This window comes from Mizuhopecten yessoensis, unplaced genomic scaffold (assembly GCF_002113885.1).
Source record: "Mizuhopecten yessoensis strain PY_sf001 unplaced genomic scaffold, ASM211388v2 scaffold11163, whole genome shotgun sequence".
Taxonomy (NCBI): Eukaryota; Metazoa; Mollusca; class Bivalvia; order Pectinida; family Pectinidae; genus Mizuhopecten; species Mizuhopecten yessoensis.
In genome coordinates, this window is record NW_018408911.1 from 308,282 (window position 1) to 330,724 (window position 22,443).

General features: G+C 37.2%; 1 protein-coding gene across 4 annotated transcripts in view; it reads left to right on the forward strand.

The window, feature by feature from the left end:
* LOC110467153 (inactive tyrosine-protein kinase transmembrane receptor ROR1-like) overlaps positions 1-22,443 on the forward strand; it is a 238,023-nt gene that overhangs the window by 102,627 nt on the left and 112,953 nt on the right. For all 4 annotated transcript variants that reach the window (XM_021524103.1, XM_021524101.1, XM_021524105.1 and 1 more), the window contains exon 3: positions 16,773-16,863. In XM_021524103.1, coding sequence (XP_021379778.1) covers positions 16,773-16,863 — 91 coding nt within the window. The remainder of the gene's footprint in view (positions 1-16,772; positions 16,864-22,443) is intronic.

The window sequence follows — 22,443 nt, forward strand, 5'->3', positions numbered from 1 at the left end:
CTTGGTTTTTCTTGAAATGGGATACAGTCTTTAGAATGACAGATTTCCACCAAGGCATTCTATGCCGTTCACAGATATATTTTGTTTCGTAAGGGAGTGAGGTGTCTTTGTTGACTGCCGCAGGGTTTGATCGCAAAAAATATAGCGTGATTCGGAACCAAATTTCATTTGCACTTTTTCATGATTCATGACAGTCATTGTTTTTTATATGACCTTCCTGGTGAAATTCCTGGTGGAGGAACAAGGAAGCAACAGTCATGAATCGTCACGTCACAAACAGTTGGATAAAAACCAAATCAAGAAATTCAAATTTCACGATGATCCAAACAATTTATTTTCCTACGTGTCAGTGTATTGGAATTTGTCGTGGCATGAGATATGAGTTTAGATTGAGCCGAGAGCTGGGACCAAATATCATCTGAAGGGATGCATGGGAATTACGATGTTTACCCGTAATAACAAACACAAATTCTGTGTTTAATTTCCTCTGCCTCCTTCTCATCGCTTGGATAAGCTGGCTGACACCATCTATAGTAGAGCATGAAACATAAGCACCCTCCAGGGGGCGCTGGTGGTCCCTATCTAACGGCAGGGACAGCCATAGAAGATGGCCCTAACAAGGCCGATCCTCATAAGCAAATTTAAAATTCAAGAGGATTGGGCAATTCTGAGAAACAATTTGTATTCCCGTTGATGGAAAAAGGCAAGAGATCGGTTATAATTCTTGAATTGTTTGGGTAAAACTGACAAGAGCTGCCAAACAAATTGGGTAAGAGTTCCAGGGCAGACCAGAGCTACCAGCCGTTGAGGATATGGAGATATAGTAACACTTTTGTTGGCTATATTGGTGTTCACACCTTTAGTAAATACAATGAAGTAGTCTGATGATGGAAATGATAATGGCATAGACGGAGGTCTGTGTAGGTCCTTTGTACTGTGGCCTGATCCCGTTAGTGTCCAAATGCTGTCGTCTGCTCCTGTTGTCAGCCACTGTCTTCAAAATGTGTCTAAAGTCAACATGTTCACTTGTCTGACCTGAAACTTCTTTAAGTTGAACAGTGTATATATGGACCAAACTTCCCTTCAGTTTCAGATAAAACTAGTTTGATATGTACAGTAATACCTGTATAATCTGACACCTGATAATATTGACATTCTGTCTGATCCAACACATATCTCTTATCCCATTTCTTATGAAAGCTACCTAATAAGACCTGGGTATTTTGATATCCTGTCTAATCTGACCAATTATAATATTGTGTCCCACAGGATGTCAGATAAGACAGGTTAAGCTGACCAATATGTTGTGTCCCACCTGGTGTCAGATTAGACAGGTTAATCTGACCAATATATTGTACCAAACAGTATCTGATTAGACAGGTTTTACTGTACAACACTATGGACACAGTGGATCCTAATATATGTTGACTGATTCACTTTTCTCGATTATTTTGTGCACGGTTTAGACAGGTTTTATTGAATGTGGAAAATAAGAGCAGATGATATCCTTATGGAACTACTAGGAAAATGAAAGTGTTATATTGATTAATAAGTAAATAGACTCATTTACAAATATTTTAAGTTCATGCTATTAGAAAACTAATATAATTGGAATCGGAAGACAATTGAGATGAAGCTATACCGTTACAACAATAGGTAAATATTTCATACATTTACAGTAATAGCCTAGATAAATATGCCTTTTCATTCATTTGGTAAGTTTATAGGGGAGATTTTCTGTCTAGATTATAGGGTAGCAGTGTCTTATGAAATCTTTGAATTGACGAGAGTTACAAGTCTTGTTTATTTCTGGATCAATGATCTTTGTGAATACATGTATGACACATGATATCTTGCTTAAACATCAAGAAATAATGAATAGTTTTGCATGTGTTATGTTGAAAAAGACGGTTAAGGAAATTGAAATAGAGGATAAATGTTGAGTACTAGTTATTCAATAGTCTACCAAAGTATGCTTCAAGAGTAGCACCAAACATTCTGTAGCCAGCCTAGTATTTTATGATTATTTCATTTTGTTTAATGTTGCAGTTTCTTTTGTTTGTTAAATTGCATGTAAAAGCTTTGGATGGTACTGTTGTATAACAACAAAAATCACGATGTGACAGTCCTCTTTACCATGTGATAACCCTCTTTACCATGTAATAACCCTCTTTACCATGTGATAACCCTCTTTACCATGTGACAACCCTCTTTACCATGTGACAGTCCTCTTTACCATGTGACAACTATCTTTACCTCGATGTGACAACCCTCTTTACCTTGATGTGACAACCCTCTTTACCTCGATGTGACAACCCTCTTTACCACGATGTGACAACCCTCTTTACCTCGATGCGACAACCCTCTTTACCTCGATGTGACAACCCTCTTTACCCCGGCTAGTCTCCTACTGAGACCAGGATGAGGTCATCCCGAGTTATTGTGCACTTTGACGGAGATTTGATTGTCGAGGATTAGTGCAGGGATTCCGGACGATGCAATAGTGTGCAAGTGGTGTGTGTATGGTGGCAATTGTTGCACTGGAGCTGCCACTAGGTGTCAGAGTGGTAGCCACACCTCCAAATTCTAATCGAGGAACAGATGGACTTCATACCAATCCTCACACATGCCCTACCCAGTTGTCCAAGCCAGGCTAGCTTCACAGAAATTTAGAACATCAAGTTTTACACGTTAATTTTCCCAAATCTTGAACAAAACTATATAGTTTCAATAAAATATCCACATTTAGGATGCCAAAGAATTCAAGTGATAACATTGTTATAAGAAATATAAGAATACAGAACAAGTTTTTATTTATGGTTTAAAGAATGAATGAAGAAGCTAACAAAACTTAGAAGAATTTGTCTCCAGCTTTATTGTCATTTACTGTGGATAGTTAAAGGTGCAAAATACTGGATAAACTGGCGGGCAAATTAAGATGAATGAGGGGCCGGTTTGGACATGTGTTAAAGTCCTTTTATACAGGAAACGGTGTGGAATTGAACTGCATTTATTCTGTTGCTCATTGAGCAATGAATGTAAAATTAGATTAAAACAAAATGGTTGAAAATGTTACATTCAGTTTTACACCGAAGAATGTGGAAGAAAACAGTACGACAATTAGTGATGAATAATTACAAGGATGTTTAAGTGCGTAATGACTTGCTGTTTTAATGGGACTTGTTGGGAGATGTTTTATCTTGTAATGGCGCTGCATTGTTGGAGAATTGAAATAGATTTTAAGAAAAGACTTTTTTTACGTGTGAATTACGGACAGATATTGATGAGCAGAGAGAACCTACAGGATATAGCTAAATATTGATGAGCATGCATGACTTACATGGTACGGAGAGCTACTGAGCATACATGACTTACATGGTACAGAGAGCTACTGAGCATACATGACTTACATGGTACGGAGAGCTACTGAGCATACATGACTTACATGGTACGGAGAGCTACTGAGCATACATGACTTACATGGTACAGAGAGCTACTGAGCATACATGACTTACATGGTACGGAGAGCTACTGAGCATACATGACTTACATGGTACAGAGAGCTACTGAGCATACATGACTTACATGGTACGGAGAGCTACTGAGCATACATGACTTACATGGTACAGAGAGCTACTGAGCATACATGACTTACATGGTACGGAGAGCTACTGAGCATACATGACTTACATGGTACAGAGAGCTACTGAGCATACATGACTTACATGGTACGGAGAGCTACTGAGCATACATGACTTACATGGTACAGAGAGCTACTGAGCATACATGACTTACATGGTACGGAGAGCTACTGAGCATACATGACTTACATGGTACAGAGAGCTACTGAGCATACATGACTTACATGGTACGGAGAGCTACTGAGCATACATGACTTACATGGTACAGAGAGCTACTGAGCATACATGACTTACATGGTACGGAGAGCTACTGAGCATACATGACTTACATGGTACAGAGAGCTACTGAGCATACATGACTTACATGGTACGGAGAGCTACTGAGCATACATGACTTACATGGTACAGAGAGCTACTGAGCATACATGACTTACATGGTACGGAGAGCTACTGAGCATACATGACTTACATGGTACAGAGAGCTACTGAGCATACATGACTTACATGGTACGGAGAGCTACTGAGCATACATGACTTACATGGTACAGAGAGCTACTGAGCATACATGACTTACATGGTACGGAGAGCTACTGAGCATACATGACTTACATGGTACAGAGAGCTACTGAGCATACATGACTTACATGGTACGGAGAGCTACTGAGCATACATGACTTACATGGTACAGAGAGCTACTGAGCAAACATGACTTACATGGTACGGAGAGCTACTGAGCATGCATGACTTACATGGTAACGAGAGTTACTGAGCATACATGACTTACATGGTACGGAGAGCTACTGAGCATACATGACTTACATGGTACGGAGAGCTACTGAGCCATTTTGTAGCATGTGCAGGTTTATTCAGGGATACACTACACCAGACTAGCTCATTACTTGTTAAAATAAAGAAATGTCATTGCTTCTATGTCAAACACATCCTATTTATTGCCAGGTATTCCAAATTGTTTAAATTGTGTTAAGGATTGCCATTCAACTTCATGAATTCCTATGTTTTCAGTCCAAAAATATCGCTGCCTGTACCTTCTCGTCTTTGCAGGTTGTACCTCAGTCATCAGTGCTACAGTTTTTACTCATCATGGATTCCTATAAGAATCCTGATAAAAAAAATCTGTTCTGGTTTGTACTATTGTCTACAGCTTCATTGGGTATCTTTTGTTTCCTCCAGTTTGTACTAGTGTCTTCTGCTCCTGTTTGCACCTGACCACAATTTCAGGTTGTACTCTTGTCTTCTGCTCCTGTTTGCACCTGACCACAATTTCAGGTTGTACTCTTGTCTTCTGCTCCTGTTGCACCTGACCTCAGTTTCAGGTTGTACCATTGTCTTCTGCTGAAATTCATACCCCTATTTTCTGCTCTAATTTACATCTCTGATATCTGTTTCAGTTTTGTACCCTTTGGTTTTGTTCCAGTTTGATATCCCTGTTATTTGTTGCAGTTTGTACCCCTTTTGTTTATTCCCATTTGTTACCATTTTGTCTGTTCCAGTTTGTAACCTTGTCTGTTTCTGTTTGTACCCTTGTTGTCTGTTCCTGTTTGTACCACTGTTGTCTGTTCCTGTTTTTACCCCTGTTGTCTGTTCCAGTTTTTACCCCTGTTGTCTGTTCCTGTGCGTACCCCTGTTGTCTGTTTCTGTTTTTACCCCTGTTGTCTGCTCCTGTATGTACCCCTGTTGTCTGTTTCTGTTTTTACCCCTGTTGTCTGTTCCTGTATGTACCCCTGTTGTCTGTTCCTGTATGTACCCCTGTTGTCTGCTCCTGTTTGTACCCCTGTTGTCTGTTCCTTTTCGTATACCCCTGTTGTCTGTTCCTGTATTTCCCCCTGTTGTCTGTTCCTGTATGTACCCCTGTTGTCTGCTCCTGTTTGTACCCCTGTTGTCTGTTCCAGTTTTTACCCCTGTTGTCTGTTCCTGTGTGTACCCCTGTTGTCTGTTCCTGTTTTTACCCCTGTTGTCTGCTCCTGTTTGTACCCCTGTTGTCTGTTCCAGTTTTTACCCCTGTTGTCTGTGCCTGTGTGTACCCCTGTTGTCTGTTCCTGTTTTTACCCTGTTGTCTGTTTCTGTTTTTACCCCTGTTGTCTGCTCCTGTATGGACCCCTGTTGTCTGTTTCTGTTTTTACCCATGTTGTCTGCTCCTGTATGTACCCCTGTTGTCTGTTGCTGTTTGTACCCCTGTTGTCTGTTCCTGTTCGTAGCCCTGTTGTCTGTTCCTGTATGTACCCCTGTTGTCTGTCCCTGTATGTACCCCTGTTGTCTGTTCCTGTGTGTACCCCTGTTGTCTGTTTCTGTTTTTACCCCTGTTGTCTGCTCCTGTATGTTCCCCTGTTGTCTGTTCCAGTTTTTACCCCTGTTGTCTGTTCCTGTTTGTACCCATGTTGTCTGTTCCTGTTTTTACCCCTGTTGTCTGTTCCTGTTTGTACCACTGTTGTCTGTTCCTGTTTTTACCCCTGTTGTCTGCTCCTGTCTGTACCCCTGTTGTCTGTTCCTGTTTGTATCCCTGTTGTCTGTTCCTGTTTGTACCCCTGTTGTCTGTTCCTGTATGTACCCCTGTTGTCTGCTCCTGTTTGTACCCCTGTTGTCTGTTCCTTTTCGTATACCCCTGTTGTCTGTTCCTGTATTTCCCCCTGTTGTCTGTTCCTGTATGTACCCCTGTTGTCTGTTCCAGTTTTTACCCCTGTTGTCTGTGCCTGTGTGTACCCCTGTTGTCTGTTCCTGTTTTTACCCCTGTTGTCTGCTCCTGTTTGTACCCCTGTTGTCTGTTCCAGTTTTTACCCCTGTTGTCTGTGCCTGTGTGTACCCCTGTTGTCTGTTCCTGTTTTTACCCTGTTGTCTGTTTCTGTTTTTACCCCTGTTGTCTGTTCCTGTTTGTACCTCTGTTGTCTGTTCCTGTTTGTACCCCTGTTGTCTGTTCCTGTTTTTACCCTGTTGTCTGTTTCTGTTTTACCCATGTTGTCTGTTCCTGTTTGTACCCCTGTTGTCTGTTCCTGTTTGTACCCCTGTTGTCTGTTCCTGTTCGTATACCCCTGTTGTCTGTTCCTGTATGTACCCCTGTTGTCTGTTCCTTTTCGTATACCCCTGTTGTCTGTTCCAGTTTTTACCCCTGTTGTCTGTTCCTGTGCGTACCCCTGTTGTCTGTTCCAGTTTTTACCCCTGTTGTCTGCTCCTGTATGTACCCCTGTTGTCTGTTCCTGTTTTTACCCATGTTGTCTGTTCCTGTCTGTACCCTTGTTGCCTGTTGCAGTTTTTATCCCTGTCTGTTCCTATATGTACCCCTGTTGTCGGTTCCTGTTTGTACCCTGTTGTCTGTTCCTGTTTGTACCCCTGTTGTCTGTTCCTGTTTGTTCCCCTGTCATTTGTTCCTATTTATACTGCTACAGCTTACACACATTTGTAGTTACTCAGATTTGTCCTCTGCTCCTATTTTAGCCAGAATTGACTGCTCCATTTTTCACGTACCTCAGCCAGACATAACAGCAGCACCTGGAGTCTCATTATAAGTTATAGCTGCCCAGGAGAAGATAAAACCCCTACTGGTGATTGCTAACAAGGGTCAAACTGTTTTTTTTTTTATTGTTTCCTTATCTGGCTCATTGGGTGCTACATTACCACCCACAAGTGTGAGGGGCCATTTATCTGAGGTCAGCCAAGGTCAATCAGGCTACCACCCTGTATTGGGAACAGGAAACAAACAATTAAGGCAGACATTTTATCTGCCTATGTTTGGAAACTTTAAGACACCCGGATTGGTCTGGATGGGAAACAATGGAGCCAGATACATTGTTTATCTCTGTAACTGAGACAGGAAACAGAAAGTGATATTATGTTTAAACACTTGAGTTTGGTTTAAAGAATTTTCTTTATGTGACCTTAGGTTAGTGTAAATAAGGAAGCCACAAACACACCTTCAGGGCCACACCAGACCAATCAATCACCTGAATAAAGATCCGGCCAAAATAAGCAATTCTGTAGGTGATAGGAAAAAAGGTAAAGTTCAAAGCAGCCCAGCATTTATTCAGGATAGAAATTTGACAGTTGAGGCCAGTGCACCATCCAGTAGGTGATAGGCTTATCTCCCCTGGTGACTGCCAGTATCAGTAGTTCTAACTCTGCAGTAAACAATTGGCTTGCCCTCAAACAAGATGACAGTACAGTATACAAATCCATTGCTCACCCTAAAATGTGATTCTGGTTCAGGTTCTGATCTGTAATCAGTAAAGTCCTTTTGGATATCGTGCTGATTGCCGATGACAGTACATTTACTGTAAATAAGGACAATGCTCATGCACTCTTAAAGGTTATGCCTGGACAGAAAACAAGGAAATGGCATGTCCTCAAAGGGGATGTAGGAAAAAAGGAAATGGCCTATCCTCAAAGGGGAAACAAGGTCCCCAAAGGTGATTTAAGGACAGTAAACAAGCACAGATTCGCCTTAAAAACTTGTTGTGGTGCCATGTCTGAGCTACTGATAGCCTTTAAGTACAGGGTCGGGGGAGTTACTGGTCAAAGCACCTGCCAGCAACTTGATTAGCAATCATTAACAAATGAGGTAGCTACTCCACCCTCCCACTCCACCCCTCCCACTTCTCCCTGTAGGTTTTATGGACATAGCATTCTATTTACTACCCAGCCCAAAAGCCAACTGGGTTCATCAAGATCAGAAGAAGATCAATTTTGTGTGCTTTTGAATCTAAGATAAAAATAGTAATCTCTGCAGAAAATTATTCATTTGAAGAAATAACCTTGTATTTTTATTGCATTAATAATTTTGAGACACATCTGATTAAATGATGGGGTGTTTGGGTCTGTTATATTGGCTATCTAAGGCGTTAGTTAATTGGCAGACCAGAGAGGAATTCTGTTTTTATTTGCACAACTTTATAGTCGAATTCTGTTTATGAGGTTTTTTCCTTCTTATCTAAGAGGAAGAAGGAGATAAGGCTATAATGCTGCGTGTAGACTTTTATGGCTGTTCGGATGAAATTGTAAGAGAATTTTCGGGCTATAATGATGGATTGGAATCCAAAAGGGTCAAAGGAAAGGGTACCCCTAAGATTGGCAGTGGACCCAGGCATGCCATGTACAATTTATAGAACAACCTGATGAATTATACAAGCTTTTTATTTCATAAAACTTTGTTGTGGGAATAAAGTTTTAAAATTATGCATTTAAATTTTCATTGTGTCATATGGTGAATTGGTTGAATAAGTTAACTAAATTATCCCTCCTTCAAGTCAGTTGAGTATGCCTTCACTATAGCTATACCTATATGTTCTTGCTGCCAAACATTATCTTTGATTCATAATGAAGAATGGAAAACTGCAATTAGTGAGGCAGAATTCCAACCTTCTGATTTCTAAACAGCTACCTATAGTGCCAAAACAACTATCTGGTCAGCTGTGTTCAAATGTTTATTTGTTGTACATATGTGGGTGTTGACAAATTTCTCCTGGGTCAAACTTTTATTTGAAAAAGAGAAAAACCCATTAAATCCTTGTAAAACAGTGCATATAACCTGGCTGATAACATGATCAAATTATGTTTTTCATTCAAGTGAATCTTAATTACTGTACAATAGATTACTTCAGCTGACTACCCAACCATTGCCCGAGTCTTGTGATAAAAACCATGATGCACTATGTTATAGTTTCTCCAATAATAAAAAGCGTGATGCGCTAGGTTACAATTTCTCTAATAATGACATGATAAATTGATGATGATATTGGGTTTTGTTGTATATATTGGATTCCGGTAGACAAATTGTGTTAGCATCGGTAGATAAAGAGGAATTTGTGGCATTGCTGTCGATGTTGTAGGGAAAAATGACCATTTTTTATTACCTTCTGAAGCAGGCTTTTATTGGGCGTTCTGGATATTCTCAATCCAATTTTACTCCTGAAATGTGAGTGTTGCCATCGCAATTCTGGTGGCCAGTAGCGGCCTTGAGTGGCTTGGTGCTGTGGCCACTGTTGTTAATTTTAGGGCGCTATAAAGGTGCCACAGCGTCCCTAATAAGGTCGCTGGCTCATCAGGTCCTCCTCGGCATGCAACAGTTATAACCCCAGCTTCTAATGGAACGGGACAATTGCTCAGTTCCTCTACCAATAAATGAACAATTTACACAAACGCATTCATGTTCCAATGCTAGTCTTTTTTTTCTTGCATTCAATGATTCCAAATGAAATGTTATAGCTTCTATTACTTCATGCTCTAACAGACAGAAAAAAAAGTCCTGGTGTGATGTAAAAAGGAATTGTCTTCAACCTGACCTGGAAGTGCAAGTTTTTTTTCTCTCAGGAAGTCATTTTGTATTTCCTTCTGTCAACCTTTTAAGAAGTTTGAAAAGATTTTAAAAGCTGCCAAACTCTTTCAGTAATTTGAAGAGGGTAACATAATTGAGAAAAATCAAGATGAACTGAATCTTGCCGATTTTAAAAGATAAAAATGGAAAATAGACAGACTTGGTAAGCCAAAGATCTATAAACATATACCTGGTGTTTATGTTAGGTATTTCCTTAACTCTGATTGGCTGAGAGTCTATTGTCAATAATTTCCCATAATATAACAATTTTCACCTAAAAGTACCTAATTGAGGACTGCAAGTATTCTTTTTAAATTGTTTGTTTGATTATAACAATAACTAAATGTGAGGCTTATTACCAAGTTCAGTGAGACTTTAGCAATTAAAATTAAATCACGTTTCTGTCATCAGTCTGGTATGTAGTTTTGTGTTATTTTGAGAAAATCATAGACATGAATGTTTCATATATTTTAAAATTTCTGAACAAAAGACACAAACAAGGCATATTGAGATTAAATACTACAATTTATTACACAAATAATACATTTGGCGAAAGGGCTATAACAGCTGTGGTGTTTGGTACTACCTTCAGTTTGCTTTGGCTATCTGGTAAGGAAATATGTGTCAATAATCAGTTGATGCTAGCCAAGCCAAGTAACTTGAAGGGAGCAATATTGATGAACTGAATGTAAATTAATAATTCTTGGGGGACTCACAAATTACATAATGATGTAAAATGCCTAAACAATCAATATAACAATATATAATTGATATAAAAATATACTGGTGTGTTTGCATTTTATTTGCTTGCAACAGCTGAGGTTACAAGACAACCGTTAGTAGAAGAACTTCATTTAGACAATTTCAGAATTATTTCGACCAGCTGGGGAACTATGTTACAAAATCCTTAATTTGCTTGTCAGCAAAAGTCTGCATATGTGTATATATATATATATTGGAAAAAATGTGTTGGGTGTGAAATATTGTGTTTCACTTTTTTTGTTTTAGGTTGAAGTTTCATGTACATTGGGTTTCATGGCACTGGTTAAAATTTAATCAATCTTTTCATTTTTTTTTTCTTTCCAATATCACTTTTGTTGGTATGTAATATATATCTATACCACTGGTTTAATTCAATAAACCTGGAAATCCATTTCGTTATAATCGAGTTGCAAGCTTTATTTCCTGAATTCAGTCTGGCTTCAGATATCCCAGGTAATACATATCAACAGGTTTAGGTATTTCTGTAACTGACGTCCTCTATGAGATCCGCGGAACCGACTCGCACAGCCAGACAATTGAAAGCTCTTAAACGGCGGACTTTTATTCCGAGAATGTCTGAGAGATGTTTTCGTCTGTGGTAGGTTTGCAATTGACAGGTACTGCCATGGACAGTGATGTTTTTGTGTGACTTCCTTGATATAGGGCATCCCTAGCGGCAAATCGGGACAACCTTTGCCGTCCTTGGGTGACCTTAATTGAATTCCAGACTTAGACCATACCATTTTGCCATAACATTTTTTTTTAAGTTATGAAGGTTTTAAATATAAAAAGATATTAAGCAACTAATTTACTTGCATTTTTTGAAATACTTGAATGTGAAAAAGACTAGCACATATTCTGTCATGACGATCAAGTATGAAGTCCAATGTCATATCGGCAGTTTAATTGTTTCAAACCACATGCCATTGGTCTAATTTTAGTAAGTTTTGCCACGTAACGATGAAATGAAAAAACATCTCAAAAGGCAAGACTGCGAGCAGTTTTTGATAAGGAGGTTGGCCCCCTCCAATAAACTTTATAAGAAAAGGTTGTTATGTGTCAACATTATAAGACCCGAGTCACAAATGTAGTTTTCCGGCTATTTGAGTGCACATTAATGAAATTCCAGTTTAATTTGACCAGTCCCGTAACTTGAAACTAGACTAAAGATAGCCAGCTGCATGCAGGTATAGAATATCATTTCTATTTCTTTGCCAGAGACCCTTGTTAGAAGTTAACAAGACATCACTTTAAAAATAATTCACCGAAAAAAAATAAAGAGTTATTTTTTATGTCCGTTTTAAACCATTACTGTCACTGCTGGCTAATTGAACATAATTATCACAATATTTTGAGTAATATTAAGAAAGACTTCCATCATTTTCACCCTAGTCCTTGCATAATTTTATGTTCTTTTCAAATTACAATATCTAATCCCTGTTCTCCCTCGTAAATTTCAACACAATTAGGGGGGGCTTTTGGGATTATAAATATCAGAGGGAGTTTGTCAGATGGGTACCAGCGCTGGCTCAGGAGACCAGTGGTTGTGCTGAATGGTGGATATGTACTTTAGTTGACTTGTCACATACCGGGAATCCATGTTAATGTATTTTGGGGCTATAAAGTAGTGAAATACAACCTACACCACTCCCCCTCCCCATTCACTCAAAAGCTGTTAAATTTTAAAGCTGGAAATTGAATCCAAGCCTCCAGCAATGTCAATGGGTTTTTTCTTGTCTCCGAAAATGGATTTATAGAAATTCGTAAATACTTGTTCAAATTTTTTCTCCATCCTGGAACCTTACATAAAAGCCTGTTGTAGGCAGGTGTTTATGCATATTTGAGAGAAAAAAATGCTAGTGTTTGTTTACTTATCAATTTGCTTATACCGTCAGTTTTGTAATAATTACTTGTAGCACCACTGAGCCTGGGATTATTTAAGGCTGTATGCTACCTTAAAACAGCCTAACTTCAACTCCTGAAAAATTTACACATTATGAAACATGTGAAAGGTTTTATGTAAATTGTAAAATTAATACAGGACATATTTAAAAGACACAAAAAGATACATGTAAAAACACACAATGATAGACACATTTTGGTACACTGAATTAAGTCATCTAAAAATATTAGAATTTGTATAAAAAAAATATTCAGGGAAAATTACTTTGTCATTAAATGTTGGTATAATTAGAATAATTCAGGGAAATTAGCTCGGTCACAAATGAAAATAAAAATAAAAACCTTTAGGAGAGATAAAACTGCCTTAATGATAGTTTTAATAGAAATATTCAAGGGCAATAACTCTCACTAATCATGTATAATGTAAATATATATGCTTTAAAAACATTCAAAGGGACAACTCTGTCATTGATCATTGATATAATGTATGTGAAACCATAAGTTGTAGAAAAACATTAAAGTGGACAGAATCAAGATATTTTGAAGATTTCTGTTTTTAGATTTCAGTTAACTTTTTATACAGTTGTATGTTTAAATGACTTTATATTGTTGAACATTTTTAATATTTGAAAGTCTACTGTATATACCATATTGTTAAGATTTTGATTCAACAGGTTTTTACCACACAGGTTATATACGAATGTATGTACAGAGTGTTTCTTAATCATAAAGGTCTGTTTTTACAAGTATTTGTAGGTTCAACTGTACTAGACGATTTAAGGCTAACAACATTTATTTTCTTTTCCAAATATTTAAAGAATACCTGGTATAAAGTTCTTGTTCAAAACAACATAGTGAAATTCACAATTGAATTAGGCAAAAAACGTATAGGACATATTCTACTGTGTGGCATTCTAATCGGTGGTAGACTATATATCCCTGTGCAGGTAACGAGATTACCGAAAGGTCAAGAGTATCAGGTGGCTAGCGGTGTTGTTAATGGCAATATGTTTATAACAGAATACAAAGAGTTGGGTTTCTGCTCTTATTGTTTCAAAGGGATTTATCGGTATTAACAGCGTTATTATTAGACTTGGATCAATACTGCTACTGTTTCACCAATCTCTGTCACAAACCTACCCAGACCAATCCGTCACCTCTCGGTAATAATGCAGTAATTCACTACCTCACAACAAGGGGCAAGGCATTTTCTGTTAGTCATAGTGGTCATGTGACGTCAGATGTAAGACGATGGGAGGTCAGAGGGCAGAACATGTCACCATCGATCAGAACAGTAAAAACTCTCCATTGTTTTGGTCATAAAATACAGCTCATATGGTAGGCTGGTGGATAATGTTTATACTTTACAGAATGTATAGGGAGAATCATCAAATTATCTTTGTTAAATTATCTTCCCTTGTTTGAACTCTTTTATTTTTGACTTGAGTGTATGTGATCAGTTCAAGATGAGTTCAGATTCTCTATTTATTAAACTTTAGAGTAAACAATGTCATGTCAGTCAAAGATGGAATGTACACAAAATTGACTTTGTTACATTTGGTAGCAAATAAAAACCATGAATCTTAAATGAAGGCGGACACTGTGTTTAAATCCGAGTCAGTTTTCAAAACAAATGTTGTAGAGGTTACTGGTCAAATTAATGAGAATTTGTAATACTTCGATCTATTCTGGGATTTAATCGAAAAACTATTAAACATGGTAAAAGTATTAATCATCTGTCCAAACAAACTGTTCCATATGTCTTCATGTTCTGAATGTCATTTGATGACATTTCTCTTCACTGATGTGGAATTAACCAACAAGCTGGTCAGTCTGTGGTCACACTTGAGGTCAGTTCTGTACAGGTCATAGGTCGAATGATGTGATTGGTTGATATGTCGCACAGGGGCAGATCAGGTCCACGATAGTGTCGATGAGGTTTACAGGATCGACGACTCGCACTGTGCTTCAACAAAACACAACAGGAGTTAACGACCAATCAATACTTGTGACTCATGCCTTCAACGGGCGTCATTTTTATAACTTTCTATGCACCTCTTAATGATAGAATGATGAACACCGCCATTCTTCAGAATATAATTAGTTTACTTTACTCATTAGAGTATAAGACCCGGTGTAACATATAGCCCTCCATTTGAGCGGAGGCTATCGCGGTGGCTAGTGCCTAGGATTAAGTTACGGAGCATTAATCATAGTATTGGTGGGAAAAGTTAAAGAACTCATAATTTACTATGCAGTCTAGCCTACAGGGGGATAATTTTATGTTAATAAATCTTTATTCCTACTATTAAAGGCTTTGCCATAATTTGGTTTTTATTTTGAAATGATCACAGTTCATGAGAGAATGCAGAGGCCACCATCTTACCCTACTAAGGAAGATGCGTTGTTCTTCTCTCGCCCTTGATCAGGACAGACATTCAGTGAAAAAAAAGACAGTCATCTCTTTTTACCAGTTCAATTATTTCTTGTTAACATTTTGAAATAATTACACACAGCAATGATGGATAGCCAAAATATAAAAAAAAAAATATAAAAAATTCACAGCTGAAGTGTCGGTGGAAGACAGTCTTGGTTTGATGGTCCATTGTTGGCCGGTCCAATCACTGTCATAACGAAGAGGAAATTTACATACCTCAGAAATGACAACTTTGATGGCCATCCAAATGCTAGTCTCACACATCAGGAAAAGTTGCATAAAAATGGACAGAAATTTGGGCTGTTAATAGCCATCTGCCCGGTTGTCTGAATTCATGGGTAGAAATAAAGATACATCTGAGTGGACGTTTACCATGGAGACAGTAGCTGGGCCCTCCCAGCACACTCTATAACGACATGTGACATCGTAATGAAGGGAAATAGGTTGACATTATCATTGCAGCCCTCTGAGTTAGTTAAATTGTCATTCAGAAGGTTCAGGATTTCCTATTGTCACGATGCCAGACAATTTTAATTTTCCTTTTTGTCTTTGCACCAAACCAGAAATTTAAACATTTGTTTGGAATAGGAAAAAAAATCTTTTCAACTAAATCATGTCAATTTGTGTAGCAGTTTCTTTTAGATGATCGTCTCTTTAGGTTTTTGATTGAACTTGGATATAAATCATAACCTACATAATCATCACACCATATATCAGTAATCGAAACCGAACTTTCTTTCGTACTGAATATATACATTTAATCTCTCCCCTGTGACTGTTTAGTTATAAGGTACACATTACTGATGATAATTTCTGCATCACTTTAACAAGATGTTGGTTCATGCTATTGTTAATATTTTATGTCTTACCTGTAAAGTGACTGGTCAGTTTGGCCCACACTATTTTAAATGTTTTATGTCTTACCTGTGAAGTGACCAGTCAGTTTGGCCCATGCTATAGTTAATGTTTTAATATGTCTTACCTGTAAATTGACTGGTCAGTTTGGCCCACACTATTTTTAATGGAATTATGTCTTACCTGTAAAGTGACAGGTCAGTTTGGCCCACACTATTTTTAATGGTTTATGTCTTACCTGTAAAGTGACTGGTCAGTTTTGCCCATGCTATTGTAAATGGTTTATGTCTTACCTGTAAAGTGACTAGTTAGTTTGGCCCATGCTATTGTAAATGTTTTATGTCTTACCTGTAAAGTGACTGGTCAGTTTGGCCCACACTTGTAAATGGTTTATGTCTTACCTGTAAAGTGACTGGTCAGTTTGGCCCATGCTATTGTAAATGTTTTATGTCTTACCTGTAAAGTGACTGGTCAGTTTGGCCCATGTTATTGTAAATGGTTTATGTCTTACCTGTAAAGTGACCAGTCAGTTTGGCCCATGCTGTTGTTAATGGTTTATGTCTTACCTGTAAAGTGACTGGTCAGTTTGGCCCATTTTATTGTAAATGGTTTATGTCTTACCTGTAAAGTGACTTGTCAGTTTGGCCCACACTATTTTCATTGTTTTATGTCTTACCTGTAAAGTGACCAGTCAGTTTGGCCCACACTATTGTAAATGGTTTATGTCTTACCTGTAAAGTGACTGATCAGTTTGGCCCACACTATTTTCATTGTTTTATGTCTTACCTGTAAAGTGACTGGTCAGTTTGGCTCATGACATTGTTTTTATTAATGTTTAACATCTTTATCTCTACAGTGAGTGGGCAGTTGGACCCTGATGACCTACCCGATCCCAACACCTCCGACTTTGACTATAGGTCTGGTCAGTTTGGTGACGCTCTGTCAAGGTAAGTGATCATCAGATCAGTGCATGAAGTAGCAAATCAATTTATTCTTTTACAAATATAGGTATTACATGTATCTCAAGTCTAAAACGGATTTCACTTAAACCTATTTTGACATTGCTTGCATTGGCTTTCAGTTTTGAGGAAGAAAAATACAAAACATTTTTGTAGTTTTCCTTTGTTAAAGGTCATGAAACTTAAACCAGACACCCAAGTTGACCTACAAACAAGTTTGTAAAGGTCATAAGTTATAAATAGCATTATTGGGAAAAGAAGATTGTCCATGACAGCCATTGTCTGCCAGCTTTCTTTCCCTTTGTTGATTTGACAGACATATAATTTGGCATTTTCAATATACAGATTTATAACAACTAGTGTTTATTTTCCTCTAAAATATCTGAAGATTAGATAATGTTTGCTAGTTCTTTGTTCAATATTCAGACTTTGTTTCCGTATCTCAGGTCATATTATATCCGAAGTATACCCCTGGTGCTGTCTTTTAGATAAACTGCCTTTTAGAAATGCTGTATTTATTGGCCATTCCAATAAATGTCCTCCCTTTAAGACAAAGTTGGTTCTGGTTGGCACATGTTCTGAAGTGTTTCACCCACATTGTGTGGGTTGGGAGGTACAAGATTGACCCCCACAGTATCGGTCAACTTCATAAACATTGTTTAAAGGGATATTTTGGTGAAGCTGATTGTGAAAGCAATGCCTGTCCTATAAAATAAGATATGAAGTAAAATGTGAAATTAAGTAAAATATGAAATAAAATGTGAAATTAAGTAAAATATGAAGTAAAATGTGAAATTAAATAAAATATGAAGTAAAATGTGAAATCAAGTAAAATATGAAGCAGTTTGAAAAAATCTCCTCAGACCGAAGTTTCCAAGACAATAATGAACTGCCAGAAAAATGAATTTCATTCATTTTAAATTATCCATAGGAAAGTAACAGTGAAGTTAAGGCCAATATTGTTTCCCTGAAGAAGTTTTTTATTAAGTTAAATGTTCATGAAACTGGGTCCAGAAAGCCATCTGACCCGTTTCCAAGACCCCCATCACCCTCTTCACCTAACATCATTGTCTCTTTTGAGCATTAGGTTCCGTTAAGTCCCAAAATGATTTATCAGATAAAATACGGTATTTTCAACCCCCAAAACCCTCACTGATTTGAACATAGATGACCTTCGTTCAAGATCTGAAAGAAATTTATGGCAGTGAATTTTGCAGCCCATCAAACTGTTTACAAAGTCAAAAGTGTTTTGCTCGATACTTGTAAATGTATTGGTTCTTGAAATACTGAATGGTTGTTTATATAAAACAAACCTTCCAATAGCTCAGCGAGGGCTATGTATAGAGAGATAAGCTCCGATCTTGTCAGATTCCACAATGAAATACGAGGGAAATATACCAGGCAGTGCAATTTCTGTACCAGATTCATGTGATACAAGATTTGTAAGTTTTCATAGAACATATGGCACCATATATGATTTGTGCCTGTCTTTGATTCTAAACATTCCATGATAAGATTTATCAAGAAAAATGCAATCTGCCATATTTTGATAATTGAATTTGGAAGGAGTTTGGGAGGGCCACCAATGAGGGTCAGCCATATATTTTCTTGTCACAGTTGTTGAGGATAACCGTAGTTGCTGCAGAAACAACATAGCTATCAGTAGCTGAGATACTGCTTTGTGGAAACACCTCAAAGACTTGCTGTCTCTAAAACAGAATTAGATTTAGTTTGTTTTGTGTAAATAAAGGATTTGTTGGTTGTTTTTTTTATTTTTCAAAACCAAACCAATTAACGTGTGTTTGTTTTCTTCAAAAACTAAATTAATCAATTTTTGATTTTAGTATTGTACTTATTGTGTTAAATAATGCTGCAGTATAAGATATGTGGCTTTAGTGTTAGACAAACTGTCCTGGTAAATTAGGGTTCAAATCGTGGTCCGAATGCCACCAGAATGGAGTCTAGCTGTCTCAAACTGAAATCAGATTAATTGACTTAACATAGAGACATTCTCAAACCCAACTTCAGGTGAACCCTAATGTATATATATTTCTGTGGCATGGTGTTGTTTTAGGAAGGTCTAAAATGAGAAATTCTGGAAATACATCTTTTTTTAAGAGTCAGCTTTTGTATCTATAACCTTCACAAGGACTGATCAACAAACAAATCACCTTCACCTTGGGGGGGGGGGGGGGGGGGGGAGGGGTGGTTCTTGAAAAAGGCACTACTTTATACATTTACATGATACACAATAAGAAATATATAACATGAATTTAAGCTATATATGGGTTCTTCAAAAGGCTACCTTTTGAAAGAAAAATGTGTTAATGTTCCTGAAACTGAGGCATATTGATGTAGTTAGTGATTTCAATGCTATCAGGGTGAAGCTTTACGATAATTAAATTTAGATATTTTGAGATTTTCTTTCTATGGTTCCGGAAGCCCTTTTGTGTCATTGCAGCAGGGATGCACTTGTAAGTTGTCATGTTTTGTGATACAGTGTTGATATTGTGGGCAAAGACTGATGTACAATACAATTGATGGGATTTTATTTTAGTTTCAAGTATTTGACGCCAGTCCTGAAGTATGCTGCCAAATTCCAGGCGTGGTAACAAATAAAGCTGAACCTTGCTGGTATATAAACTTTTCAACTCATTCACCCCTGAAATTTCATAATAAACTATTCCACACTTAGAGTTTAAATGTGTCTTCAGGGTCGAATTAGTTAACATGGAACCTTGTTTAACATGGAACCTCTGGAACGTTGTTAGTTAGGAAATGTGTTTATCTAGAATTTCTTGATCGGGAACTTATTACATGACTTTCATTAACTCATTCACCTCTGATGACACATTTGAACTCCTTCAATTCAAAGGTTGGAATAGTTTATTATGAAATTTCAGGGGTGAATGAGTTAATATAGAACCTTGTTAATATGGAACCTGTTTATAATGTAACCTTGAGGTTAATCCAGAGCCATATAATCTAATAATTCAATAATTTGGAACCCCATTAATGGAAACTTGTTAATCTAGAACCTCCTCAATCTGCAAATCTGGAACCTTTTCAATTTTCAAGCTGTTTATATGGAAACATATTTCACTGTCTGACATCTACGGCAGCTTTGCTTTCTGTTTTAGAGAACAAAACTTGGTCACAAGACACAATATGGTTTAAGAAACCAAAATTTCTGTACTCACAAATCTCATCTTAACATAAATATTGCTAACGGAGCAGGATTCCGTTTCATTACATAACGTACTGTGAAGCATTGCTGGTTATATTGATTACAGATTTAATAATTGTTAGACAAGATAGTATGGTAGAGTTGATGGATGTGCTCTGGTAGGAAAACGAACAGTCCCCATGTTCAACATGTCCTTATACATACAAGCATTGTCATCAGAAATATGTCATTTTGTAATTATGTCTGAGATAATAGAAAGAATTCATCATAATTACCACAGGATGGAAGACATGAACATCAAAGTAAATAGTTTGTTTCCCGTACATTGTTTTCTCTATGAAATCTTCCCTTTAATATCAAAACATTTTTTTTAATCTACGGTAGTGTTGGAATGGACAAAGAAGTTATGGTAATTGTGAATACTAATTACACAGGAAGGATGAGAATTGTTGTGTAATGATGGTCGGATTTGTGGACACGAATGTCCGTGTTGATTGATCAGCTAACGTTTCTCTACTACAGACGACTTGAGAATTATGAATATTTGATGAAGTTTAATCACAGTGCTGTTGGTGGGTAATTTCAGATATTCCATTGGAGTAATCATGTTTTTGAACTTTTTATCTTCAAAAAAGATTTGTAGAATTTCCAATGATAGACCTGATATTGTTGACTTTGAGAAGTGATCGAGTACTTTTACACCACGGAACTGATCATGAGATGTATCATGCTAACTATTCAGGAGCAAAACAAAATGATGATTGAATGAACCGGGTAAATTTATAAAGTACAATCTATTGTAAAACCGACCATAGCGCAGAGCCATCCATCGTCTAAACCCATGTAATGGATCTAGATACAGAGAGTTTTGTAAATGATATTTGTTCAAGTGTGCACTTCTGTGTAGAGCCTTAGATTCAAGGTCAAGTGGCCGGAACAATATGTCCTTCAAATCTCCAGTATCCCAACGATCTCTTCAACATGCAGCAAATTATGTTCATAGATTCTATATAAAAGCCAATGAGCCGCCACCATGGCATAAGGTTAATGCTTTAAATATGTTGTGAAAATCTGCTGCTCTGTTTGATGGCAGGACCCAACACAGAACACTTTCCATAAAATCAATTTAAAAACTTTTCAGCAGAAATTTATTTTAAGAATATTTTTATGTGAGATTTATAGGAAAAATTCGTTTTAAAACATACTTTATTGGGAGCTTTTTGAGAAAAAAAATTAATGTAATTCTCGGGTAAAATGTTTAAATCCAGTGCAAAACAGTATGCCTCCATCCTGTTGGAAACATTCTGTTTGCAAGTTGCATATGATGTTTGTTTCAAACAAAAATGTAGAATCTGACGTCTGCTCACTCGGTTTTATCTGATCTGTTTCATCGTTAGAATTATTGTAAGGATATTTTTGATCTTTTGCAAAAATAAGCAAATTCTTGTCAGAAAAAGTATTTCAAACACCAGTAGTAAATGGATGTCCAAAAAAGAGATATTGACGCAACTGGACATAGGAATGAAGGTAGAATTTTGTTAAAAGTTGAATGTAATTGTTTTGTGGACAATCTCTTTTTTTTCAATAAAACTGTACTACACTAAAAGCAAGAGTAATGAATTCTCAACATGTAATTTTATCATCCTAATTTGTCTTCTGTTTTTATAAAAAAATAATGATGTTAAAACCACAAATTGACTTGACTTGCTCAGCACAACTTCAGTATTTACAAAGGAACGTTTCGATATGAGAAGAACAATTTGACGCCCTAAAACTAAACAATCTACACAGTCTAGCTATTGTCAATTTCATTTGCAACTGTTTAGTACCTAATCAGCAATGGGCATGTTTTAATCTGCAGGCTTTTGGAAGCATTTCTGATCTAAAGGAGCGAGAAGTAAAAACGGCTTTTAATCAGGAGACGGGCATGTTTTTTGAAACTTTAGGGGAAATTGAACGCTGTCTAAAAGAAGAACCTGTAATAATAGTTCTACATCGATGAGTTACGACCGTTTCAGAACTTATTAACTGAAATTGTATCTCACAGAATGAGAGAAATGATGTTGCAAATCAGTCAGGTTTTGGCTTTTATACAAACTTATATTGTGTCATTTTTACTGATATGAACAAAAAAATCATATTTTTTATCATCAGGTTGTGATGTGCTACATAAACTCCAGCGAAATCTTATCTATGATCTAAAGGAAACAAACAAAGTTACGCTAGTTTGAGAATCATAATTTGTAGCGAAGCCCATGTCATGATGAATATCTGGTGTTGTCATAAACGTGAGGTTTGGCTACCAACATGGCCTTATTTAGATAAAATATATATATGGTTGATCGGCTCCCCCAGATGTATATACTGTTGCCACGGCGATC